The sequence below is a fragment of the Larimichthys crocea genome, chromosome VII (assembly GCF_000972845.2).
Source record: "Larimichthys crocea isolate SSNF chromosome VII, L_crocea_2.0, whole genome shotgun sequence".
Taxonomy (NCBI): domain Eukaryota; kingdom Metazoa; phylum Chordata; class Actinopteri; family Sciaenidae; genus Larimichthys; species Larimichthys crocea.
Genome location: NC_040017.1, coordinates 23,074,932 through 23,102,065, shown reverse-complemented (window position 1 = coordinate 23,102,065; position 27,134 = coordinate 23,074,932). Strand labels below are relative to the sequence as shown.

Below are 27,134 nucleotides of genomic sequence, written 5' to 3'. Positions count from 1 at the left end.
AAACACTTTATGTTGTATATTTTCTCTAAAGGTTTCCACCTACTTAAAATTCTGCACTTCAGAAGCGTTCAAAATAGACGCTTTGTACAAATGACACCCTGAGTCAGCTCACCTCTTTATCCGTTTACTCCCTTACTGCAACCTGGATTTCGATGCCTTTTAGGCAGGTGCATGAACCCTCTTTGCTTGTGTTGCATAACATACTGTATTTATTTCCAGCCCCTCTAGGACCAGATGGTTGTTTCCTCTCTGCCAGTTAAGCTCCTTTTGTCTTTCTTTATCTTCTCACCATTCACTTGCTGTCCATGAGTCGGAGAGAGGGGAGGGGGAAACATTTCTCTCAGTCATTAATAATTCTACACTCCTGATTAGAAGACTTGATTTCCTTATTAAGCATTTTCTATTCGCACCGCATTGGCAGATTAATTCAGCTCATCTGTCATCATCTAATTGATTGAGTAAATTAAGGCTAGTCTGCTATTGATCAGCTGTTTTTTTTGTCTGCCATAATGAATGTGTTACCGAGCCACTGACTGATGGAATCTTCAGTTCTTTTTACACCGCCATCGAATGGCTTCAGACGTCTTTGTTTGTTTAGATTTTACTTTGAATGTGAAAGAAAAAATGATAACGAAATGCATTAAAAACAGAACACATGTTAAACCTGCACACAGACTCAATTAGGTTCTCTTAAACACACAATTTAAATCTCACAGGTTTGAAAAGAAGTAGGAGGAAGTATACGCTTCTTTTTTAAAGATTATTTTTTTGGCTTTTTAATGATAGGACAGCTGAAGATAGACAGGAAGCAGGGGGCAGCAAGAGGGGGAATGACACGCAGTAAATGGCTGTCCGATGCGGGATTCGAACCGGGGGGACTGAAGCCTCCACACAGGGGCGGCCGCTCAACCCACTACGCTACTGACTGCCCCAAGTATACACTTCTTGCATGATAAAACATATGACATGTTATAAACATAGAAGACACAGGACTGATCCCTATAAAGAATTAAACTGCCATTATTAACTGGGAGTTAACGTTCAGAACAGTATATATAATATTGGCTATCAGGTCTGTAGGTGATTGAATTCTCACTTTTCTTTCCCTGGTATGAGGGTAGAGGGATAAAATTAATGAATTAATCTGATAAATAAATACTGAGACTGTATTGTGATCTCAACAAGTATTTACACATTGTCTTGACTCTGAGTCTGATTACTTCAGATGTGAAGTGACACAGTTACTCAAAGCCAAATTGCAGACTGCCAGCTTTAATTTGAATATGATTTGTATACTGGATAAACTCCTCTCGTATTCGCCCCTTTTCTATGAGTGGAAAGCATATTCAAGCTGAAAAGATGTTTCCTATATAAAGAACCCTATATGTAGAAGTCTTGATGTATGCAATCATGGCACACACTCTCCCGCATCAGTGCATAATTCAACAGTGGATGTGTTCGGCTTGAAATTGCTCCAGAACAGGCTCGAGTAAATGGCTGGGTTAAATTAATGCAGGTAAACAAAGATCTGTGGTATCAAAGCAGCTCTGATCCTTCTCATCAGCTCCTGTTTTGCCTAATGATTGTACTCTGGAGTAGAACTTGAAGATTGTCATCAAACAATGTTCCCACAGAGATCAAAAGGAAAAGGCTCCAGCGTAAACAAAATGAAGCCAGCTCATAAAAGATATGCAACAAATACCAACGTAGCATAACCATGTAATGTCATATTTCCCCTATGAGATATATTTAACAGCACACTGCAGCTTGCCCCGACACATTGATTAACAGTTTGCATTTCTATAATGGAAGTACACGGTTGCATTGTGCTGTTGATTGCAGCATTAAAGAATGAGATGAAGATGATTGCTGAAGATGATATACTGTGATGCATTCAGTACCCAGACTGATGTATAGAAAAAAAACATCTTGTCATTTTTCATCCTTGAATGAACATTTTCAAATCAGGTTCAAGTTATAATTAAAAAGATAACACCCAGGAGAGACTGGGGCTCAATAGGCTGCAGTAAAGAGCTACTCAGTCTGTCTCTCTTATGCTGCTTCATTTGTTCTTTTTTTCTTTCTTTACCAGAGCACATTTAAGTTCAAGTCAGAGAGTGATATCCACTTAGCGGAGCATCACAAGCAGGTGTTGTATGACAGCAAGTTGGCCAGCTCCATCGCCTTCACCTACAACGCCAAGGCCACTGACGCCCAGCTCTGCCTGGAATCCTCGCCTAAAGAAAACGCCTCCATCTTTGTGCACTCACCGCACGCCCTTATGCTACAGGTCAGTCGCTCCACTCAAAGCTAACTCTGACTGTGTTTTCAACTATTCCAGGTATCGATTCATTCACGTTCTGTTGCACTCATTTGAAAGTGTCATGGCAAAGGTGGGTTTATTTTATTGGTTTTGTATTATCCTCACAGGATGTAAAAGCCACAGTGACTCACTCCATCCACAGTGCCATCCACTCCATCGGTGGGATCCAGGTGCTCTTCCCCCTCTTTGCTCAGCTGGACTACCATCAGCTGAACGACAGCCAGGTGGAATCCACTGTGTGGTAAGAAGTCGAACTGTACAAAAGAATTTCAATTGATTAGAAACTATGCACATGAAATTGTAGATGTGGGTTTAATCCTGAAGACTGTCCTATAATGAGGCTGTGTGTGACTGATGGAGAGAAAACTGCAATGTTAATTCCCTTTACAAAATCTATATTTGTCTGTATAATCATCCTAAATAAAAGCAGAGGTGCAATGGAGAAGCAACAGATTTTCTCTAATTTGAATGTTGCAGACTTGTTAATCGTTATCGCTCTCTCAATCTCAAAGAGCAAGAAGCGAAAGATAAAAAAAATAATTGGACCTGCCACAGAACAGTGTGTGTGTGTTTGCTGGTGTCATGTTTCCTGTGATAAATTCACAGAATTAAAATAGGTCTGTTTGACAAACGCTGCGGCGATGTGACTGTTTCCGCAGTGTATCAACTTTTCTTCTGCATTTTATGCTGTAATTTTAATAACGGCATATCTGTAATAAACCACTGCCTGCCTCGTTTTGCCTACCTTGGTCAGGCCGTAGTCCTCTTTTCATTATTATCTCTACTCTCTGGTTCATACTCCTCTCATCCTGAGCTAGTCAGTCCAGAGCTTCCCCGCTGTGCCCTGGATGGAGTCTGAGCTCTGCTCTAATCCTGTGTTAGTTCAACGACAGCAGTACGAATAGTAAGAGGGGCAGGAGGGGCTGCACAGCAGTGCAAACCCCTGATGCCAAAAGTTTTCTGCCTCTGTAGTTTCCTCTCATCTCTGCTCTCTGTCCCTGTTTCTTTCTTGCATTTCTAGCATGTTGCAGGTCTCTGCCTCACAGCGTGTCACTCTCCCCGACACTTGCTTTGTCCTAGCTTTGGCTTTTACACTGAGTCCTCCTAAAGCCTGCTGAGCTGCGGAGTTCAAAGTTTCTGCGACAATTAACTCTCTATAATGCCTGTGGATTTGCTGTGGATGTTCTCAAAAGCACAGTCAAATAGTGATTAACAGTGGTTCCTTTATAAGAAAAACATGTTACTGTGTTGCCACAGCAGTGATATAACATCAGGCACAACTGCTTTGCCAAACTAGAAGGAAGCTGTACTAGCAGTAAAGGATGAAAGGCTAAACCAAGAGCTGACTTGACTGGACTGTCACCCGGTTCTGCATGTGTTCCCCTTGGCTCAATTATAGATAAGTTGGAGCAGCAGTCAGAAGTGAACAAACCGACAAAGTATGTAGTGTATGCACAGTATCTATTGGTAAGCCTGCACAGGAGTGGTTGTGTCCTTGAGATTGTTGCACCAGAGCGGAGGCCACCAGAGGATGTGAGGGAAAGCCGATTAAGAGGTGTCACCGAGCACCACTGTCACTCAGCCAAAGGCTTCAACTGAAAAGCCCTGCAACCAAAAAAAAAAAAAAAAAGTCTTCACTGCATTGCTCTTTGAATCCCTTTCCCCAATCCTCTCTCACACACTCACACACACTGTTATAACTGGCCCGCCAGACCACTCTCCCCGTGGAGCCCAAGGAGCCAAACCTTTCTTCTGAATGAAGGAGGGATGAAAGTGGTGAGCCAGAGGCCCCGGCTGATTGCTGACATCCTCTGAAAATGACCTTCTCTTTCTCTCTCTCTCTTTCTTTCCGCCGCACCGTCTCCTCGCGCGACTTGTAGTTTAAAGTATAACTCCTTCGCCACCTGATGAGCGTGTGAATAGATGTCTGTTTTACCCCTGTGTGAGATGTTATGTCGTCTTGTTTTGCAGTGCTACTCTCCTGGCCTTTCTGGTTGAGCTGCTCAAGAGCTCTGTGGCCATGCAGGAGCAGATGCTGGGAGGAAAGGGGTTTTTGGTGATTGGATACCTGCTGGAGAAGGTATAATACAACTTCTTTATCACATGAAAATGGTTGTTTTTGCTGACACATCAGTTCTTTGAATCTCCAAATTGGCCAATTTTGCCATACAAAAAATGTTGTTTACGCTTTTGTTCCCCAGAAACTGTTTTACAAGAGTTCCCGGTACATGTAGACTAATAGTCTAGGATCAGGCGGCAACATTTGATCAATCAATGGGGGAATGTTAAAATGACGTGCAGAGCTTTAAGAGCTGAAGTTTTTTTCTTTTTAATTGAAAAACCCATCTGTTTTTCCTTCACCTTCCCCACTATCAGCATGTTTCTCCCTTGTCTTCTCTCCTGTCTGCACTCTCCAAGTCCTGTCATCAGTCAGATCTTACATCGCATGTCCTGAATGTGTCTTTGAACTAAACAGAGCTGGAGGAAAACGCAGCGAGACTACTCCTCTTCCCCTTTCCTCCCCCTCTTTGTTTCTCTCTCACTCTTTCCACATCAATCTTTATTTACCCATTTTGCGATGCAGATCTAGCAGCTTGACGGCCTCCCCAGAGTGCTGGCTCTTTTGGAGCACTGAGAAATGACTCCACTTTGTCACTCAGTGACTCGCCTGCCTGCTGGCTTCAGCTGCTGTTAGCTAACAACCGGGGGAAAGTCGGCACCTGAGAGCTGCCGCTTTTTTTTTCCTGCTTTATTCCCGCTGCCAGGTTTCACACTTTCACATATCGCGCCATCTGTTCGTGATCTGTTTATGCCGCACCTTCCCCTTCTCCCCATGCCTTCACTTTCCCCCTCTCTCTCTCTCTTGCCCTCACTAAGTCCCCACCTGGGCAGAGAACAGGTGCCAGACAGGAACGGAAACAGTATTCATCAAAGTGAAATTGTCTGCAAAGTCAAGCTTCTCCAACTTGTCCTGATTTAGTTTGAACACTTTCTCCAGATTCATTAACTTGACAAAATGAGTAAGTAGATCAGTTTATCACCTCTGCCAACATGGTAATCTGTTGCCACTGAACATAACTAGAGCGCACAAATCCAAGTGATCCTTCAACAGCGCCTACATACAGAAGAACTGATAAAAAGCTGGTGATGGTGAGTCATATAAGCCTGCACTCCAATTACCAGTTTTTTTATATCTCTGTTTCAGTCCAGTTCTATTGTTTACAAACCATCATTAAACCCAAAATGACCCAATTTTCTGACAGGGTTAAAGATGTGGCTCTTTTCTTTGTAACATTTGGATTTTTCTTCCCACTGAAAGGCTTTTTAATTCCTGACAGAGATGTATAAAGTACTGCAGTAAAGGAGTGGAGTAGAAGTACAAGTGCTATATCAAAAAACTGACTTGAGTAGAAGTTGAAGTGAAATTAAACACCATACTTAAGTACAAGTACTAAAGTATTCAAACTGTTTTGTACTTAAGTATTGCAAGTAGAAGTATGTAAAAAAATTGCTGCTCAAGTACTGAAAGTAAAAGTACAAGTACAAGTACTGTTGTTTATATTATTTCAAATATTTATTAAGACACAACTTCTAATGTTACAGTGTTACAATGTTCATGGTAGAGTTCTGTGATTTCCCATGGTCTGTGAATGCGCCTCAATGAATGCAGAGCAAGGGGGCAGGGGGAGCAGGTGAGAGAGCGCGCCTGGGTGTCAGGTGTATGACGTACGTGTGTCGCACGAGCAAGGTTGTTGTGTGAGACCGGGACTGTTGTGTTGGGTTTTTTGGCGTGGTTACGGCCGACAGTAACCGAGTCCTGTAACCAAAGCGTTCAGCTATAAATGCAGGTATGGCTGGACGCTACAATAGTAACAAGTAACGATTCAGCACATGAAAAATGTATCGGAGTAAAAGTATTAAATTCATCAAAAATATGTAGTGCAGTGAAAAAAAATAATACTCCAAAAAAGTACAGATACTGCATTTTAGTACTTAAGTACAGTACTTAAGTAGTTCCACTTCGTTACTATACATTTCTGATTCCTGAAGAGTTACTATACAGTCCATATGAAGAAGGATGAATCCATGCTTGCAGCAGAAAAAGGCTCGGCAGTTTGGTTATTGTTCAACATGACTTTGTGCTTCCTTCCTCCTACAGTCATCACGTGTACACATCACCAGGGCTGTGTTAGAGCAATTCCTCTCCTTTGCAAAGTATCTGGACGGTCTGACGCACGGGGCACCTCTGCTGAAGCAGCTGTGTGACCACATCCTGTTCAATGCTGCCATCTGGATCCACACCCCTGCCAAGGTGAGCTACTGCAGGTAACGTTGTCCATGAAGGGGACAGGTGTCTTCGCATGTGATCAGGCCGAAGCGGATGCATATCAGAAGCTTCAGTAATCCTCTGCATCATCATTGCTTCTGTGTAGACGAGAGTTTAAAGTCCTCATACATGTCTGGAAATAGGGGTGGAAACTTTGTTCGTTGTCAGAGTGCGTGTCACACTGGTGTATTGGTGAGATTCCCAAATGGCAGCAAGTGTTTGAGAAGGTGTTAATAAAACCAAGTAGCGGAGCACATATAGCAGATATATTCTCACATTTAGAAGACATTTGATGTCTGCAGGGTTCCTCACTTGCTTCCACTTCCCCAGTCCTCAACCTAACCAAGTTTTTTTTAAACGTTCCAAGTATTTTTTTTTTCTGCCTTGTTTTAAATAATGACCCATGAAAAAATGGGATGAGGTATATCAAAGGAACTGAGTTTGTGTGGCAAATACATTTGCCTCAGGAATGCTGCTGGTGGGCCAAGCCATGAATAAATAAAAGGAGGAAATAAATACAAAAGTGTCTGGAGGCTTGCCTGCAACGCTCCTCCAAAATAGAGCATAGAGAAAGAGCGAGAGACAGCGAGGTAATGAAGTGGGTTAGAGCACTTTTAGCTGGAACGGCATGGAGAGAGAGCTACGCTGGCTCCTTCACTTAGGACATGCCACCGAGTCCACATTTCCTCTGTGCCTATATGCTGCACGGGGTACACACAGCCAGCTGTGTGACTGATGATAGTATGCAATATGTATTAATTACACGAGGCCACTGACCTTCTGTCCTAGTAGACAAAAACAATTTTACGAATGCATGTTAAATTTCTGTTTCCATGGAAATTACATTACCGCCAGTATGATTCTCACTCATCTCCAGTGTTTAATTTAAGTAGCCTCAAAGCATATCACATCATGCTTACATCGTAACCGTGCTGCCACCTTTCATCACGACTCACATTTGACTCATTAATATCCTGTAATTTATGACATATGGGCAAAAGCCGTCAGTATTTATAGCTGCAGTGACTGGTGGGATTAAGGATTCTTGTCAGGTCTGTTGCTAATTACAGAGGACATGCTAATCATCACTGAACAGAGTGGCGCTGCGACAATTATGAAATTGAGTAATATAGGGTCAGTGGCCATCCCTACCATACACCTGCAAGGATAATAGGCTGAGCTAGTGAAACCCAATGTCTTGGTTAGTCTAAAGAGGTATACGGTTCAATGGATTAATTGCACCGTGCAGTTGATAACATTAATGTGTGTGTGTGTGTGTGTGTTCCCACTCCAGGTGCAGCTCTCTCTATATACATACCTTTCCGCGGAGTTCATTGGCACGGCAACCATCTACAACACGATCCGTCGAGTGGGCACAGTGCTTCAGCTAATGCATACACTAAAGTACTACTACTGGGCCATTAACCCTGCAGACAGCAGTGGCATCACGCCGAAGGGCCTTGGTGAGCATATTAAGCATTCTTGATGTGTTCAACATAAGTCGAGTTTTGCTTTCTTGCCATGGAATATAATTTAATTTGGGTTGCTGTTGTTTATATGAACTGCTTTCCATCCGTCTAAAGGCTTATCTAAGTGAAGCTCAGTGTTTTGGAAAGGGAAATCGTTGGGAGTGAACCAGTCACAGTCACTGTGTGCAGTCACAAGCCTGTTATCAAAGTGTCCTCCTGAAATGGCAGCAGCTCCCCCACATTTGAAATGACTCATCCCCACATTGATGCGCGTGCCTGTCAGCTGTTAGGAGCGTGGCCATCACTGGAGATGACAGTGAGGCAGACACGCCACATCAATACTGTCATCCCCCTAGGGTGCTTGGTGTGGGTGTTAGGCCTCTGGAACCTGGGCCAGTAGTGTGACTGGCATCCTCTCTCTATGAAACAACAGTACGTCACCAAGCAGGCTATGCTGGAAGTGAAAGTGCCCTTGAACTGTCATTTCCTTTTTTCCTCTCCATTATTCTTTTCTAAAACTATCTGTGTCGAAGTATAGGGGTTGTTTTATAATGGTTCTGAGAGCGCACTTTATGCTGCACCAAGGCCTAATGAAATCTCCTTCCTGAAGGTTAAAGCTTGTATCCTGACAGCACTGATGTAATCCTGGTCATGCAGTCAAAGGTGTTCTCTTCCAAAAAAAAAAAAGATTTTTCTTCTCTTCCATCGACATTGTTAGCACCACTAACAACTTCAATCACATTTTTTAACACTGCAAGATAAAAACAAATTCTCACAGGCAGTGTCAGAGTTGGCTGAATATAGCAGCACTTTAGCCTATAAATATGCCACATGAAGACACTTGGCCTACATTTTTGATCTCTTACAGCAGGGAGTGAACCTAATTGATTTTCCTACTAATAGTGGTTTTGACCTCTAGACTCAGGTTAGCTGGGATAATATGAGTACATATATCTGTAAGTTAGGTCACTCCACAGGCCCCTCAATCTCACCTTTCCTGATTTCAATTTGTCCCTTATCCCATCTACTTACACTGTGCAGTGTCCCGTATCCCTTCTTATGCTGTGCAAGGGAACTTTACAAGACGTAATAAGTGATGAATGCTCAGCCTATCTGGAGCTCATTTTCTAGGGTGATGAGTTATATTTAGCTTTAACATCAGAGGAGGACTTTATTGCTATCATACCTGCTGTTTTGGACACTCATGGAAGGTGTTTTCTTGCTCTTACCCCTGCTGAATAATAGATTTTGGTGTCGGAATCACTTGTTTGGGAAATCTGTCTCCATGTAGCCTCGGGCACTGCAGTATAATTCTGCTTCATACTGAAGCATCACAAGACCAAATGGTTTTCTGGTTTGTTTTAAGTCAGAAATGCCAACATGGGTTGTAAAAACACCAAAATGATACACCATGTACTCACTGTTGTTCCTGTATTGTGTCCATGCTATGTAGGAAAATTGCTCTCGACACAGTCCGACTACTCTTTGGACATGTATAACCAATCATCAGTGCAAGAGCCAGAACAGGATTTAGGACTGTATCTCACTTATTTTTGTTGATGGCGTCATGTTGTTCCATCTGACCGTATCCCCCAGTGGAACCTGGGGTAGTTTCAGAAATCTCAAATCTGTGCCAGAAAACGGCAGATTAAGCACTTTTAGCCCTTCTGTCTGTGAGCGAGGGCCATGAAATCAACAGGTAGGTTGGCAAGCAGTGGTGTGTTGCATTGTTTTTGAACCAGGTGGAAAGCTCCCACATCAAGGAGCTTGGATTACATCAGTCTTTTAGTTTGAACAGATGCAAACACATTGCTCAGTCCTTTGTGAGCTTATCATTCTATAGGCTGTGATTTTGAACTTATACAAGGGTGTGATGAAGAGACCTGATGGAACACACACACCTTTGTTTTTATAGCATTAAGGTGTGTGTATACATATAGTGGACTATACTCCATGTTTGTGTACCACCTTTTTTCAGTAAGCTTTCTAGTTAAGCCCCTACATTCATGTTATGCCCCAGGCTAGGGGTGCCTAGAGCATAACTAGAAAGGGCCCTGTCTTCCCCTGAGTCCCAAGTCGCCACGTACAACAAGTTTTATATTTTAAATGAAAAGAAAATGATTTATTTACAAAACTCACAGTGATCCAACAACTAATAACTAAGGTATCAGCTTCAGGGTAGACCAAGGCCAAAACAACAACCAAAACATTTCTATCTGGAAAATAAATCATGTGAAATTGACAACAACAAAAAACACAGGGCAGACTACAAGAATATGACCACAGTCATAACATTTAAAACCCAGTCATAACACCATAATGGTGCTGATTGCTGTTAAATTCCTGGTGGGTTGTAATAGGCTGAGAAAATGGCCTGGAATCTGTGGAAGACATATCTCGAAATGGATCACCTTCCTGCTGTAGGTTATTTTCAGAGTGGGTCTTGTTCCATTGATCTGCGCTTGATTTGGCAGGTCACTTTTTCTCCCTGTCCTCCTAAACTGAGAAATGACCAAACAAAGACACATAGGAAGAGGGAGAGAGCCAAGCAGATAATGAAGTGTTCAATTATATGGACACAGAGAACACATTTAAAACAGAGCTCCCTCAGCCGCTCACTCTGTTTCTAGAAGTGCCTCCTCTTTTTCTTTTTCTTTTTTCCTCAGGTCTTAATAGAGTGCTATCAAATTAAAGCAATCTATCATTCGGTTATGAACAGAATCACTGCAGGCACTCAGACAGATGCCCATTGCTCAACATCTCTCAGTCTGTGATACGTACCCACAAGCCAACACATAATCTGTCTCAATCTCTACTGCCCTCCCTTTGTCTCAGTCCATGCCCTGCCTCTGTTTTACTAAATAATGAGTAATGCTTTTACAGAAGCTGTTTGGCCAGTCACCACTTTGAATTCAAGCTGCTTCTGTCTTGCTCGTATTACAGGAGAAATCACCAGTGACAGACATGTATGTTCTTCAGAGGGGGGTAATGTGATCAAGGCTTGCGGCTGATTCGATTTTCGTGTGTTCCTTCGTTCTGATGAATTAATCTCATGTAAGACACAAAAGACTGATTACAGGGAAGCCAGGGAATGATTTGGCACATGCACGCTCTATTTTTAACAGCCTTGCTTCAGATTTACACATTTACACCAGGGAAATCCACTGGAGCAAACAGAGGCTAGAGAGGGAGAGCTGTTGATAGCGAGGGAGAGAGAGAGAGAGATGGCCTTACCCATTTATCTTTTATGGTTTCCCTCCATGTTTGCCCTGTGTGTGTCTTTTGAAATGTTTAGTCATTGCAGTTTAAGGTGAATATACTCCAAAAACTCTAAACGGAGCAGATTAAAGGGTCGGCTTGGATTTATTGAAGTGGGATTGTATAAGGTACTTGTCCATAGCCAGTGTATCAGCTACAGTCGACAGAGGTCGGTATGCCCCCAGTTTAGAGAAGCAGACAGGAGGACCAGCACAGAAACTAAGCAATGCACTGCTGTGGACAGGGCCACTGACAAAACATAGTTTAGCTACCTAAAAAATCAGTTTAAGCGTACGCTATATTTTATATATACATGAGTTGCTGGTCTACCACCGCCAAACTTATGTTTTAAACCCCCAAACCAGAGATGGACCGCCAAAGTTGTTGTGAATGAAGCCTGCTAAGTTTCCCAAAATTTTCTAAACATAACGTACATTTAAACGGATCATCAGTGCATTACAGTACTTATTTTGTGTGCTTAGCTTCTGCTTCGTCAAACTGAGAGGGTCCTAATCACTATCTACTGTATGCAAAAGGCACTACGGATGGGAAGTACCTCATACGACCCAATTTGAATCCAAACTAACCATTTAAGCATCATTCTGGAAACCAATTATTACTTCTGCAATTAAAAACACATTGCAATTTGAGTGTTTTGTCAGCTTTTTTTGTCAGCTTCAGTGTTTTCTATTTAAAGGTTTGTATACAGGAATACAGGATGCATGCTGTTCCTGTTTGCTGTTACTTTATTATTATCGTTTATAAGCAAAAATAAAATTCCTCCATTAATCACATGGCCATAAATCGTCTCTTTCTCCCCGTGCCCTTGGAGTGCTGGAGGTAAAGCAATATGTGAATGAGAAACAAGAGCTGCGCAGACCCGCTGAGCATAATTGGTTGCGAATAACTTGGATGCAGTGGTCGCGGTAATAATGTTCTTATCATCCTTTTCATGTCAGGCTCCGTCCCTGCGCTGGGTTTTCCTCTCTCTCTCTATTAATCAGTGTCGAGATGCAGCGGCACTTGCAACCTCAGGGAGTCTCATCATTGATTACATTGACTGGCTGATGGAGCGGCAGGACGGTCAGGTGTTTGCTGCCATTGTAGCTGTCATCACGGCGCTGTCCCCGTTTCAAATGAACATGTGTCCAGCCAAGGTGGAGGTTAGAGTTTATCAGGGCTAAGAGGAGGAGAAAGACACCGGGCAAAGGCTTTTGCTGTTGCATTCGGTCCAATTACTTTCATTTAACACCACTGTATATGTAAACGATTTTGTCTGTGTTTACCTGGCTGTCTGCAGAAGGAAATAATGAATATATTCCGGGTTTTACCACCCAAATTGAGCCTTGGTGCTACAGTGAGAATGCTTCTAATCTAAAGGGGATTCGTGTATTTATTGTTTAAAGTGGTAATGTATGCAGTATTCTGTATCTTTCAATGTGTCTCACTGGAGCTCTGTGTTCTATTGATCTTCCTGTTGCTGCAGCCCATTAGTGTGCTTACTCGGTGTTCATGCAAACACTTTTTGGTTAAAAACAAAGACCTCAGCATATTGAACAGGGATTTGACTGTGTCAAAATGAATACCTCGTGCCAACCAAACCAATACGGCAGCAGCAGCTCTGTGATTTGACACTTCATCGATGTTTTCTGTCACATCCTGTCATTCTTCTTTATTTGCACGGCATACATACACCTGCTGACAACGTTCTACCTGTCAGGTGTTGAATGAGGTTCATGACAGGGATGGATTGCAACGTGAGTACTAAACTTCAGAGTCCCAAAGTAACCTTAAGTTGGCAGAGGCATTCTGGGTAGTTTTAATGAGACGGTGGCCTGCGTGATGGGCAGGTGTGACTATGGTGACCTTGGGCTGGCTGCCTGCGCTCTACGTTGTGACGGAGACTACCTGGGATACACAGAGACGTTGGATGCAGCATGAATGATAAATACATTTGTGTCGAGTGTTCAAAGTGAACTATCCTTGAACTTAAAACTTGCTATTTATATACGATTTGAATCGTTAATGTATACATTTCTCTCTGTTTACAAAGTAGACTGATTCAATGTCTCATACTTTACTGATACAAACATTCAAGGTGAATCATATAAATCAACACAAAGCTGATAATGCAGCAATAAACCTGAAGATGTCTTTGAAATGTCCCTGTTTTTTTTGTTAGTTTATTTCAAAAGCTCAATAGAGGAGAACACAACATCAATGAGGGGAATATGTCATCATCAAAAAGAAACTTTAGATCCCAGAAATATATCAAGAAGTGAAAACATAAAAGTATAGAGGTGACTGAGACAGAAAGATATCTTACTTGGTTCCAGTTTTATTACTTCTCTCCTTCTCTCTCCCAACTACAGATGGTCCAAGGCCGACCCAGAAAGAAATCATTTCTCTACGGGCATTCATGCTTCTCTTCCTCAAGCAACTCATCCTGAAGGTAGATCCCACCTGTCTTCATGCCTCGCAGCCCCTCACATGGCTGGATTTTGAGCCGCAGCATGAAAATATGCAGATTCTGCAGAACGTTCTGCCGGTCTGCTCCTTAATAAATTCACTGCCATTTCTTTATTTATTGATTTATTTCGTCTAGAAAGTACGTGCTTGGAAGAAAAACCCAGCTGTGCTGAAACTAATTTAATGAATTCATTAGTCAGTCAAGCGAAAATTAATAAATGATGATTATTTAATCATTTAAGTCATTTATCAAGTAAAGATACCAAACATTTATTGGTTCCAGCTTTTCAAATTAGACAAATTGATGGTGATTTTCTTTGCTTCAGTCAAATGTAATTGACTCCCTCTGGGTTTGCTGACTGTTTGTCGGAGTAAGTTATCCCTGATAATGCATCACATTCGCCTCTGGAAATGTGTGACAGGTATTTGTCAGAATTTTGTTTTTTTACTGACTAAACTAATAAATAAATAGTTTAAAACATAAATTATACACTTATAAATAAATTAGAGCGCTGGACGATATATATGATTAATTAATCTCCTTTAATGTTTTATGCTGCACAGTTTAAGTTGGTGTATTGCTGCCCACATCCCAGCATGTCATATCTCTGCTGCAGATAATTATGACACGTTTAGTGACTTCGGGTTATTCAGGGCTAAATAAAAATAACAGGAATTTTTACAGTAGACAGAATATAGACTTGGCAAACAAGGCAAACAATACTTATGTGGTTGTTCATTTTGCTTTGTTGTAGAAACTTAAATTCTCATGCATCAATTGCACACCTAGTCTAAGCACAACAATACAAATTGACACACTGGAACACAAAACACTTAGTCTGCTCCCTTCTTTTCCACTGTACTAAACTGAAATATGCTGTAATGCTTGTTGTCAGAATGTACTGTACATTTGCAATACAACAACGCTTCTCCCATTTGCTTACTGCATAATAATAAACTAAACGGTTTTTCTATTTTTGCGTTCTTTCAGGACCGAGGTGTGAAGGAGGACGAGCTGCAGACAATCCTGAACTATTTGTTAACAATGCACGAGGTATATTCCTGCTCCGAGTGAATTCACTCACTGTGTTAGTGTGCCACTTTGTACATAAAGATACAAGGTCGCGTTTCGTCTTCACAGTTTCTATTCTAGGATAGTTTTTTTTAAACTACCAAGATTAACTTTGGGCACGTGATGCATCTCTAAGGCTCATACAGTACATTATGCTGCAGTTACAGTTAAAAACTATATTCTCTTTCAACGCCCAGCCCCTTTTTCTGTTTTTCTATCATCTCCCATCATCTTCCTCTCATGGTTTGTCCACAGGACGAGAATCTGCATGATGTTTTGCAGTTGGTGGTAGCCCTCATGTCTGAGCATCCTGCCTCCATGATCCCTGCTTTTGACCAGAGAAATGGAATACGGTAAGCCCCTCAGGGGAAGACACAATCCCTTCGCTGTTCAGGCACAAAATGAAGAGGTGATTTTCACAAAATAAACCTAAGCACCTAAAACTGGTGTTTGTTGCTGTGTGCCTATGAGACATATGAATAATTTATAAGTTCAGTGAGGGGGAAAAAAAAACCTATGCATGGAAAAGTAACAATATTAACATATTGATTTCACAATATGACACGGATGATCAAACTTACCCCATGTGATCGTGTAAATTATAAATGCACACGGTGTGGCACTTCTTGTGAGTTCTAAGGAATTCATTGTGGAAAGGCTGCTGCTTTCATTAGGACACTCATTTAATGCTAATGTAAATTCTCCCTGAAGGAAAGTGGTTGTCAGCTAACCAGTGCAGGGCCTTTTCATCAGCAGGGCTATACTTTATTCTGTCAAGACAGTGTGCCTGTTGCCAGCCTTTGCTGCTTGTGTCTATTTCAGGGTAATCTACAAGCTCATGGCCTCTAAGAGCGAAAGCATCCGAGTACAATCCCTCAAAGTCCTTGGGTACTTCCTCAAGCATTTGGGCCACAAGTAAGTAACTGTTTCCAATAACTGTGTAGTAGGTTGTAATTACATACTCACTCATTACAAAGTGCTTTTATAATGAATAGTCTGAAGATTAATGAATCGTCGGAAGTGCGTTACACGTCTAATGTTGTTATCTAGTCTAGTCTGGGTTCATTTATTTATTTTGGCCATTTTAAGCCTTACCATCTCCTTGCAGCATCCAAGTTGAACATATTGCAATTAGAAACTAACAATTCATAGATCAGGCTTTACATCCAGAGAGATGATTCATCTGTTCCTGCCACTCCTTTGAAAAGTGTACAATTAGAAGAGCCAAAACAACTTTTGACTAGATGCCAGTTTTGCAAATGAGGGTACACTTTTTTGTAGAACACCTGAATTTCTGGCACTTTTCCCCGAAACTATTATTTCACATACGAGAACGGTGGAAGAGGTCCAAGTTACTGTCCCGTAAAGTAAAATAAATAATAAATGATCTGGTAAGATGTCAGCATATCCTCTGTAAACTGCCTGTGGGTGGAGAGCCTACGATAGAGGATTTTGCTGTGCTCGCAACGGTGGGGCACCAGGTGTTGTGATGTTACTGTTGGCTGCTGTATGGAGCAGCTGAAAAACAGTAGCTGTAAGCCCATGCTAGATCGCCCCAGGCACAGGTGAAAGGCCTGTATCTACAAGGGACACGAGGCCTTCATGAAAACCTGCTTTCACCTCTCACTTTTAATAGCTTTCACCATTTTAAAACACCATTCTAGTTCACTCGTGAAGAATTAAACATGTTTCTTCTGTGCTTTAATGCTTCTAGATAATAGCATTTGTCATTTTTACACATAGTTCAGTGATGCTGTGTCTACAGTGTGATGTGATCTACGGATGTGTTGTACTGGTTAATACTTTTTGGTGCCATGTAGAGATGAAAGCCAAAAGGATGTATGACATACGCTCAGCCCAAACTTCTATCTTATAATTAGAACTCAACCAACCAATTATAAACTGAAAAAAATAAAACACAATGAATATTGCATGTCAGATTTATCGGTTTCCAACTAAATGTGCTGTATGATTACCTCGTCACTCTTAACAGCAGTCTATTAAATCTCTCTCGCGGAGTATCATACATCCAATTTCCATATTTTAAGCAGCGTGCCTTCACTTTGTCTTACATGATGATTCAAATATATTCAGGGACAAAGAGAGGATGCTACACTCATGAAGCATTTACACCAAGGCCTCCTCTCCTCCAACTGTACCTCGTTGGTTGAGCAGTCTTGTACACGTTCCTCCTCAGCTTGCTATGCATCATCAGTCTGCCCTTTTCTCCCAAATTTCCATATTTATACAGTCATAAGAAATGCTACACTTCTCCTAAGTGTCCAATTTGCCAGCTTCTTGCAAAATACAAAAAAAAAAGTCGACTTATTAAGAAGGTCCCAACTCATCTTCGTTCGGTGACAGCAGCTTTGGCTTTGCATTGTGACAGCAGTCCTTATACTGTTTGCAGAAGTAGTTTGTCACTGTTGCACTCATTCACCTATGGTATTCCTCTGTTGTATCTCGCAGCCATTCCTTGTGACAGGCTATCTTCGTTATCCTACACACCTCCAACAAAGTTCCCCCAATTTATGACAGCAGGCACTTCCTGACACTTGTCTCCAGAGCCCGACTCCCTGTGGGTGAGAACCGGGAAGCAGGCTGACGGCGCTCACTGATCCTTTCAGTGGCTTAGGGAGCTCTAAACAAGGCACTTTACCATTATGTCTGTGTGTGTGTGTGTGTGTGTGTGTTTATTCACAGGAGGAAGGTTGAGATCATGCACACACACAGCCTCTTTACTCTCCTGGGAGAAAGGCTCATGCTGCACACCAACACTGTGACCGTGACGACCTACAACACTTTGTACGAGGTAACAAAACATTTTCTTCTCAGATGTCTCAACATTACTGCGCCACTGGTGTCTGTGTACACAATGTGTGACCGATGTCTTCTCACCACCTCCTGCACCAGATTCTGACAGAGCAGGTGTGCACGCAGGTAGTTCACAAACCTCATCCTGAGCCCGACTCCACTGTCAAGATTCAGAACCCAAGTAAGCCCGTTACGTGTCACATTGAGTTTTATTCTTTCTAAAGTTCTCTGCTGGAATTGACAGCGTGTGTGTGTATCTGTGTCTGCGTGCATGTGATATCAGTGATTCTCAAGGTGGTAGCTACCCTATTGAAGAACTCCGCCCCGAGCACGGAGCTGATGGAGGTTCGGCGGCTCTTCCTTTCAGATATGATCAAACTGTTCAGTAACAGCCGAGAGAACAGACGGTGAGCAGAATTTAAGCCGCCCTTTTACTTACCCACTCCACCAATTATCTCACTGATTAATGCATCATAGACAAAAGAGACTGTTCCTCCTCCTTGTACCGCGTTTTAATACGCTCATGTTGATGCTAAATCATCCGTAGACGCGCACATGTTCTCCGGCAGATGTTTCTTTGACGGTTTTTGACAGTTTTAACTCGTTCCTGCTTTCTCTCCTTTGTGCCCTCACACCCAATCTCCTCCTGACAGACACACTTCAAGACATATTGCAATTAAATTACCAACCCTTAGGAAAACCACTGACTTAAATCAACAACATAATTAGCCATAAATTAATAGGCAGAAAGTGCTTTGTCAAGTCAAGCTGCTGAATTAAAAGAAGCACTTGTTTGTTTTTCACATGCTGCCCCTTTTGTATCTTGGCTGTCATTTTATTTAGTAAAATAGCACTACCGACAAACACATTAACATATCTGTGCACAACAATGTGATCTAATGTGAATGATAAAATGCTTAATAGTGTCTGTGTGTTGTTTTGACACAGAAGGGTGTTGAGGAGAAGCAGAAGGAGTAATTGACCTAAAGCATTTTTAATTTTGATGGATGAAACCCAAATTGGAAAATGATTTCTTTTACCGCCGTCATCAATTATACATGTTTGAGCTGCTTATGAGGAGATCAGAGTTTGCTTAAAATACTCAAACTCGTAATTTGTGAGGCAGATTCTATTTGTTGATCGTGTGGTGTCGTGCGCGTTGCAGCTGTCTGCTTCAGTGCTCCGTATGGCAGGACTGGATGTTTTCTCTCGGCTACATCAACCCTAAAAACTCCGACGAGCAGAAGATCACTGAGATGGTGTACAACATCTTTCGTATTCTGCTCTACCATGCCATTAAGTATGAGTGGGGAGGATGGCGGGTGTGGGTGGACACACTCTCTATAGCACACTCTAAGGTGAGCACTGTACTGTACATCAAAGAGGAAACACTGACCTCTGCTGTTGAGGGAGACATTTTTATCCATTCTGTTTTATCTTAACAAAACTGATCTCCACGGCTGGTTACATGATAAATATGTGGCTAACTAATTGTCTGTAATGTTTTCTAGGTGACATATGAGGCACATAAAGAGTACTTGGCTAAGATGTATGAAGAGTACCAGCGTCAAGAGGAGGAAAATATTAAGAAAGGGAAGAAAGGCTTCGTCAGTACCATCTCTGGACTTTCTGCTCAGGCCTCGGGCATCAAGGGAGCCGTTGAGATCAGAGAAATGGACGATAACTCACAAACACCTGAGAGTGAGAAGGACTATGAGAGTGCAGACTCCCGCAACCTGCTGGCTGAAGGGAAGGGGCCTGAGGAGGGTCTCAGGGGAACAGAGGCTACTGTAGATGGGGTCAAGGTCGAAGTTCATGACCTTCTGGTGGACATCAAGGCTGAAAAGGTGGAGGCTACAGAGGTTAAGCTGGATGACTTGGACTTGTCCTCTGAAACTCTGGGAGTATCTGAGAACGGAGCACTGGTGGAGGTGGATTCCCTGTTGGACAATGTTTATTGTGCTGCTGTGGAAAAGCTCAACAGTAATGTCAACAGTGTGTTGTTGCCAAAGGCCAGCATGGATGACCAAAATGCACCACCTCTCATTACTCTAGATGATGACAAGGACACCCTCCCTAGCAACAACAACTTTCTGTTCGGCAAGGTGACAGGTGGCATGGAGGACAAGCTGCTGCCTGATCTCAGTCCAGCTGAACCTCTGGTCCTGCCCAGCCCAGAGCCTCCAGTCCACACCAGTGCCAGTGATGAACTGAGCCTTCTTGCTCACATGACAAGCAGCTCTGAGCTTGGCACCTTACCCTGTATCCTGGAGAAGGATGAGTTTGAACTACAGGCGGCCTTGGAGGGCATCAGCTCTGTGGCTGGCACCGATGCCGAGGCCTCTTCCAAAAGCCCAGAAGTCACTGAGGGCACAGCTGCAGCGGCATCTGAAGGGGATGCCTCGACTGTTAAGACCAGCAGCGCAGCAGATGCAACAAGCAACAATTCTGACACGGAGAGATCAGATGATAGCAAAGACAAGGAGAGGAAGATCCAGACGACAGCCACCACACAGGTTGGTCTGAAGATAAATCTTCAAATCCAGCGATATCAAACACCAAAAATTCCCGTTTTCTCTTGAAAGACATAGTGCAGGTTCACTGACTTCACTTGATTCAAAATAACAGAAAAGCTTAGCCAGAGGGAAATATAACAGTAGATGATCATGAATACTGAAACATACAGCAACAGGGTCAAAGAGAGGAAAACAAGGAGGGGAGACCATTTGCCATTGTCGGGGACGTGTTGGCCTTTGGTGTTCAGTTCTATATTAACAGATCCATAGGGATCGTTCTCTTGGCCAACTCTGGTTGTAATGGGGACAGAATGGCCTGGTGCACATCAGGCAAAAGTCCTCTGAGGTTCAGGAAAAGTGGGCTGCTGGAATAGCTGGGTGAGCCAACAGGAGGGCAGAAATAGACATTATTCTGCAACATCCACCTGGGATTTGTTCACCGTGCCCCCTCTCTCCTATGAGCTGTGCTCTTTTCTCAGAGGTCAGGCTCTTTTGCCTAGACTGGGTCACCGATGGGTTGCCGGTGGGAGGCAGGGAGGGTTTATTTTTAAACCTTTTTTGTGCTGTTGCATAATTGCTCATGTTCAATTCATAGCTGCTGCCTTTTAAACAGGATTTTTTTTTTTTTGCAGGACCTTGCTGACTCATTCATCTTATGTTTAGAGGTTGCATCCAGCTTTATTTTTCTTTACCTACAGGCAGGAGGAGGTTATTTGAGGACTCGCTTTAATCCTGCAATTCGTCATTCATGGTTTTTAGCATGACAGTAGCATTATATCTCATTAACCGTGCCCTATTGATCTTGACAGAGGGATGTGATTAGTAACAAGTCTGTAAACAGTATATCACACTGATTAATTGGTCTCTTATCTCTAGAGTCTACATGGCCGCCTAGGCAGTCAGATGGAGAGGGACATACGTGTGGACCTGGGTTTCAGGGGGATGCCCATGACAGAAGAACAACGACGTCAGTTTAGCCCCGGCCCACGCACCACCATGTTCCGCATCCCAGAGTTCAAATGGTCAGCCATGCACCAGAGACTGCTCACCGACCTGCTGTTTGCACTGGAGAGCGACGTCCATGTCTGGAGGAGGTGTGTGGAGTGTTTAATGTGCATTAGAGAGAGACAGAGAGGGAGGGTGGGTCGTGGAGCTCACAGTGATGCTCAGACAACCCCTCCATATCACAACTAATGTCACTGATGTTTATTTAATTGTTGAATGTGTATTAATCCTATTAATATTTGTAATTTTGTAGTGATTTAATATGTAGTAAAATTGGTGTTTGATGTGGAAAATGCTTGTATCCATAATAATCCGGTTCTTTCCCTCCTTCTCTCTGCAGCCACTCCACCAAATCTGTCATGGACTTTGTCAATAGTAATGAGAACATTATTTTTGTCCACAACACTATCCACCTCATCTCGCAAATGGTAGACAACATCATTATCGCCTGTGGAGGGATCTTGCCCCTTCTCTCAGCAGCCACCTCTCCTTCTGTAAGTGCACGTCAGTCTTCACTGTGGGGGAATAACGCCATCTAGTGGTGTCGTATTATAACCGCTGGGTTTACTGTTAGTCTTTACTTCAGTACAGTATGTACCTGTGGGAAATAAATAAGACGTGTTTGGGTTTATTGATTGGCACCAATTTTATTTGCTCAGCCTCACTCTGCCACAACTAATACTGAGGACGATACTTTGGTACAATGTCATATTTGTAATGAACTTTCCTGTGTGTCATTCATTCTTACTTTTATCAGCGCGCTGTCATTCTCAGATTTTAATCAACTTCTGTTGTTTATGTAGTCTAGAGTGCCAACATTTTTATTAATGCTTTTTTAAAATTTCTCTCTCTTAATTTCACACTGTATTCACAACCAATTTATGCTCAATACTCATTAAATAGTTCTGAAAATTTACTATCCCACTGGACGGGTGCTCGTGGCTTTGGCGTGACCCCCAAAAAAGTATTTGGCAGAATATCAACTAATGTGAATTTGGATAGTCAGCTAGACTCAGATTAAACTCTCCACCAACTTCTACAGTTGTGAATACGATTTCTACTTCGTACTCACCCTCACATTATAATGAACCGTGCTGCTGTCCTCTTCCTGACCTGCCACTGAGTCTTGGTGACTCTTGGCTGTGTTTATCCGTCATATGCCTCTTTTTTAGTCATCTATTGAATGCTTCTGTTACATAAACAAATAATACCTTAATAGCAGCTAGAGAATGTGTCAAAGACTGTACACGTGCACTTTTGTTTCATGTAACCGCTGTCTTCCTTATTGTTTGTGCAAGACGGAGATGGACAACATCGAGGCAACACAAGGCATGTCCTCAGAGACCGCCATCACTTTCCTGTCCCGTCTCATGGTTCTGGTTGACGTCTTGGTGTTCTCGAGCTCCCTCAACTTCAGTGAGATTGAGGCTGAGAAGAACATGTCCTCCGGTGGCCTGATGCGTCAGTGCCTCAGACTCGGTGAGATCATGACTGTGTGTTTGGTGCAGTAGGTGCTAAATGTAAGTCAGTACTGTGAGGGGATTTAAATAATTACATAATATTCATGTGGGGTTTTTGGGAGGTAAACCTCTTCTTTTGTCAGTTAGACTGGCAAATTGATGAGCTAGAAAATGCCATGACAATATTCTGTTCACACACTCTTTAATAATTCCTCTAATCCCTGAAAATCCTCTGTTTGATCAGCACAACTAATTAATTAAAGAGTCCTCTGCTAATTGTATACTGAACTGGAGAATGTGCAGGATTTTGCTGCAGTAGGAAATGACTGGATCATTATTTTGGGATTCATAACAAGGAGCGAGAATCATCTGCAGTGCAACCAGGTCCTCTTTGCAAATGGTAGCCTTTTGTGTCTGTCATTAGTGTTTCCCATAGGACTCCGAGAGGTTCTCTCTGCCCATGTGTGTTTGAATACAAAGTAGATGACCGCTAAAATTCAGAATTAGTAAATTGTGTATTTTATTGTGTCAACAGTAAAAACGAGAACTCTCTTGCTGTTTGTAGAATTGTTTGATACATAAAGCAAGCTTGGAAAATGTGTGTCTCTTTTTGTCTCTGTGTGTGAAAGTGTATGTGTCTATATCTGTTTGCGCCTGTGGGTGTGCGCGTGCAAGGCTCTGTTTGCTGGGTTGTTGACTCCACGTTGTGCTTCGGGGGATGGGAAATAGCCTTCAGACTTCACAGCGTCCTTGTTGCAAACATACAATTTCTCATCACTCGCTTTGGTGTGAAATCAGTCTGGCTGCTGATTTTTTACTCCCAGCTTCTGTCCCGGCAGCCTGGAACAAATAGTCATCAGAGATAACTGATTAGTTTTAAAGGAGGTCATGCATGTTATCAACATTTAATTTCCATTTAACTTTCAAATAACAGCCTATTTGTATGCTGTGTGTGTGTGCAGTGTGTTGTGTGGCTGTTAGGAACTGTCTGGAGTGCAGGCAGCGACACAGAGACAGGGGAAGTAAGTCTTCAATTCCCAACAACCACAAGACTCAGGAAATCCTACTAAATGCTGTGACTTCCAGCAAGGTAGGATGTGATGTCATAACCTCGCTTTCTGTACGTAATGATGCAAAATTCATATATACGATGAACTTGTAAACACACTTTGCCTCATGCTTATAATGCGACCTGAGTAGAGCTAAATCAGGTCTCCTGATGTCATTTAAACCTCTTTGATGCTCAATGTGTCTTTGTATATTGACCTATACATGCTGCCAGATCTTTTCGGTTTCATATCAATCGGTTTGCTCATCCTTAAAATTATTTTAAAAAAGAAAAGTAATAGCATAAACTGTTTGATTGAGCTTTGACTGAACAGAGTAGCATGTCATATTGTGTTATCTTTCTGCTTTAGACAGCCATAGAGACTGTCCCTAGTAACCTGTCTCCCATCAAGGACCCTGATCGCCTTCTGCAGGATGTGGACATCAATCGACTACGCGCTGTGGTGTTTCGTGACGTGGTAAGTTAAAGTCTGTATGTGTATGTGCCTGTGTATGTATATGTGCACTGCACGCATGCCTTTGTGACAAAGACTTGGCTGCAAGTTGAGAGGATGAAAATAGAATTTTTCTTTTTTTTTTTGGCAGACAAACAGGTGTGCAATGTAACACCTTTCAATCAACAGGTGAAACACCAAACTGTCGACCGAGCTGCTGTCTGTTGAACACGAGCCCAGTAAATTTGAATGGATGTGTTTCAAAGCAGCATATTTCAAAGCTTTAGAAACGTGTCTGAGAATGTGCAAGGTGCTTCTGCTGTGAGGGAAACCGTTTCAGGCAGCAGCAGCAGCGGCAGCGGATTGTGTGAAATGAGTTTGTCCCGAATGGAGAGTGTCATAACCCTATTGTGATTCCTCTTGGCAGGATGACAGCAAGCAAGCCCAGTTCCTGGCTTTAGCTGTGGTCTACTTTATCTCTGTCCTCATGGTCTCCAAGTACCGCGACATCCTGGAGCCCCAACGTGAGACTGCCAGGATAAGCAGTCAGTCGGGCCGCAGCATGCGTCAGGAGATCAACTCACCGACCAGCACAGGTGTCGACAGTTGTGCCCTACCTTCCTTACGTCCATTCTTCCTCCTTCACTAATCTTAGCTTGTGGGGACAGTGTCAGATATAAATGAATGTTAAGTGTCCTTGGTCCATTCTGATACACTGCTGCCAGCTTGAGCTGAGAGCTCATTCAGTATAATAGCAGGGATACCCTGCCGCCTGCACTCCACATATGATTTATTCATGAGCTCTGCTAATTGCGCCGCACAGAATTAAATGTGGAAGCAAATGGAGACTGGGGCTGGAGATGGTAGTTATGAACTTGAATAGGCATCATCGTTCTCTACGAAATGAAAGGTAGTATGTGCCTCAAGTCATAAATCATACATTAACTCACATGAAGGGAAATCAGCGGCCGCCTACAAAGGTTTAACACATTTTCTGCTGTAGTGCCAACTTGCTATTATAAGTTGCACAAGTGAGCATACTTCAACTTCAACTTCCATTCAGACGAAAGGTGAATTGAATAAAAAGAAACAAGAAGGAAAAGGAGAGAGAGAGAGAGAGAGAGAGAGAGAGGCCAGAGGAAATATGAAAGTGTAATTTGAAGAGCTCGGAGCACACAGGCAATGAAGAAAAGGAAGATGAGCGGTGAGAAGTTGAGAGATGAGAAAGCAGCAGCGTGCTGACCAACTACTGTGGGTTTTTGGGGCAGTGGAGCCAGGCTTGCTATTTTCAGCCCCATCTGTCAGTGCCCATTAGGCAAGCAATCCACCAGAGGAGAATGGGATCATAGAGGTTGCTGGGAGGAGAGAGGCACACTGCCGCCTTCATAAATTTCACCAGAAAATGGGGGAATTTTCCAGACGGCATGTGGCAGACGATTGTCTGATGGACCAGGAAGCCAGACGACTTTCTAGCTAAATCAGGCCCTGCTGACCTCGTTAGGGGGCATGTGATGAATATTAATATTGCCGGCATTGCATCTACTGTAGGTAACCACCGGCTTAATATTAACTAAAATGAGACTCGGATTCAGGATTCTCTGGGTCAAGTTGATCACTGTATAGACAATGTGTGAAGAGACAGTGATTCTTTCGAAGAGATTCTTGGTTCACACCATGTACTTGTACGTGTTAGGTACAAGAATAATAGAGCAGCTATCTGACTCCTCTGTCAGTTTCAAATCAGTTTAATAGATATGCCTCTAAGGGCTTTAGGCAGGAGGAAGCTGCAGAAAGGGATTCATGTTTTATTAGCATTGAAGGAGAATAACTGAGAGATAATCTCACCGGAGGATCAGAGCTTCTGGATAGAGATCTAAAAAGACGCGTTGCCACATGGCTCTTCTCTTCTCTTCACATGCTAAATTTACTCTGGATGTAAAGTGAGCTTTGAAACGCAGTTTTATTGATGAGTATTGGTGTCAAAACATTTCGTTTTAAGTCTCCATTTCCTACCACAAAAATATTGTGTTAATTTAATACAATTAGAGTAGACTAATTCTGTTACAATATTTATGAATTCATTTAATCACTGAACTCATTAATCCGACAAAAGCACCAAACATTAGATGGTGCTTACTGCTGAAATGTGAGGATTTATTTCATATCAGAAATTTGTAAATTTGGGTTTAAGGACTGTTGATAAAACAAAAATTTGAAGATCTCACTTTAGATTCTGGGAGCTTGTTTAATCTTTTAGTGTTTGTATTTTTTTTTAAATTATAATAGAAAATTGAATTATTATCTGTAAAACTGTCATATTTGCTATCAGGGTACAAATAATTGTATGTGGCTAACTGTACTCTCTGTCTGTCGCCCCCTGTGTTTTACAGAAACACCTCTAGCATTCGACAGCAGTAAGGACCATCCAGCACAGTTAGAAGACCGCCACATGGAAGGCTCCCTGCCCCACACAGACTCTGGTATCGGAGAGGAGCAGGTAGCCAGCATCCTAAACGGGTCTGACCTGGACCACAGTGCGGGAAGGTCAGATGCCATGAGTGAGCTCATATCGACACTGTCCTCAGAGGTGAAGAAGTCCCAGGAGAGTCTGTCTGAATCACCCAGCATAGAGGTGCTGAAATCCTCCTCCTCTATCATCAGCATTAGCCAGCCCAAAAGAGGCATCAATGTCAAGGAGATACTGAAGAGCCTCGTGGCAGCTCCAGTGGAGGGCATGGAGGCCGGGGTGGAGCCTGTGTGCTACCCAGACCCTACTGCCAAGGCCCAGGCCCAGGCGATGCTACCCATGCAGTTTCACTCCTTTGACAGGTGAGGAAGCATCGTCGTTTTTTTTTGTGTGTGTGTGTGTGTGTGTGTGTGTGTGTGTAGCCATTTTACCACAAATCACGTCCACGTTAC

The 27,134-nt window shown here is 42.6% G+C and overlaps 1 protein-coding gene across 3 annotated transcripts in view; it reads left to right on the top strand.

The window, feature by feature from the left end:
* Positions 1-27,134, top strand: part of nbeab (neurobeachin b) — a 185,000-nt gene that overhangs the window by 53,487 nt on the left and 104,379 nt on the right. For all 3 annotated transcript variants that reach the window (XM_027280396.1, XM_027280395.1, XM_027280394.1), the window contains exons 9-29: positions 2,093-2,290; positions 2,431-2,564; positions 4,295-4,403; positions 6,483-6,635; positions 7,945-8,113; positions 13,750-13,829; positions 14,838-14,900; positions 15,174-15,271; positions 15,741-15,833; positions 17,622-17,730; positions 17,832-17,913; positions 18,016-18,139; positions 18,898-19,090; positions 19,244-20,248; positions 21,125-21,342; positions 21,594-21,747; positions 22,552-22,732; positions 23,676-23,803; positions 24,132-24,239; positions 24,643-24,811; positions 26,606-27,044. In XM_027280396.1, the coding sequence (XP_027136197.1) occupies positions 2,093-2,290; positions 2,431-2,564; positions 4,295-4,403; positions 6,483-6,635; positions 7,945-8,113; positions 13,750-13,829; positions 14,838-14,900; positions 15,174-15,271; positions 15,741-15,833; positions 17,622-17,730; positions 17,832-17,913; positions 18,016-18,139; positions 18,898-19,090; positions 19,244-20,248; positions 21,125-21,342; positions 21,594-21,747; positions 22,552-22,732; positions 23,676-23,803; positions 24,132-24,239; positions 24,643-24,811; positions 26,606-27,044 (4,007 nt within the window). The remainder of the gene's footprint in view (positions 1-2,092; positions 2,291-2,430; positions 2,565-4,294; positions 4,404-6,482; positions 6,636-7,944; positions 8,114-13,749; positions 13,830-14,837; positions 14,901-15,173; positions 15,272-15,740; positions 15,834-17,621; positions 17,731-17,831; positions 17,914-18,015; positions 18,140-18,897; positions 19,091-19,243; positions 20,249-21,124; positions 21,343-21,593; positions 21,748-22,551; positions 22,733-23,675; positions 23,804-24,131; positions 24,240-24,642; positions 24,812-26,605; positions 27,045-27,134) is intronic.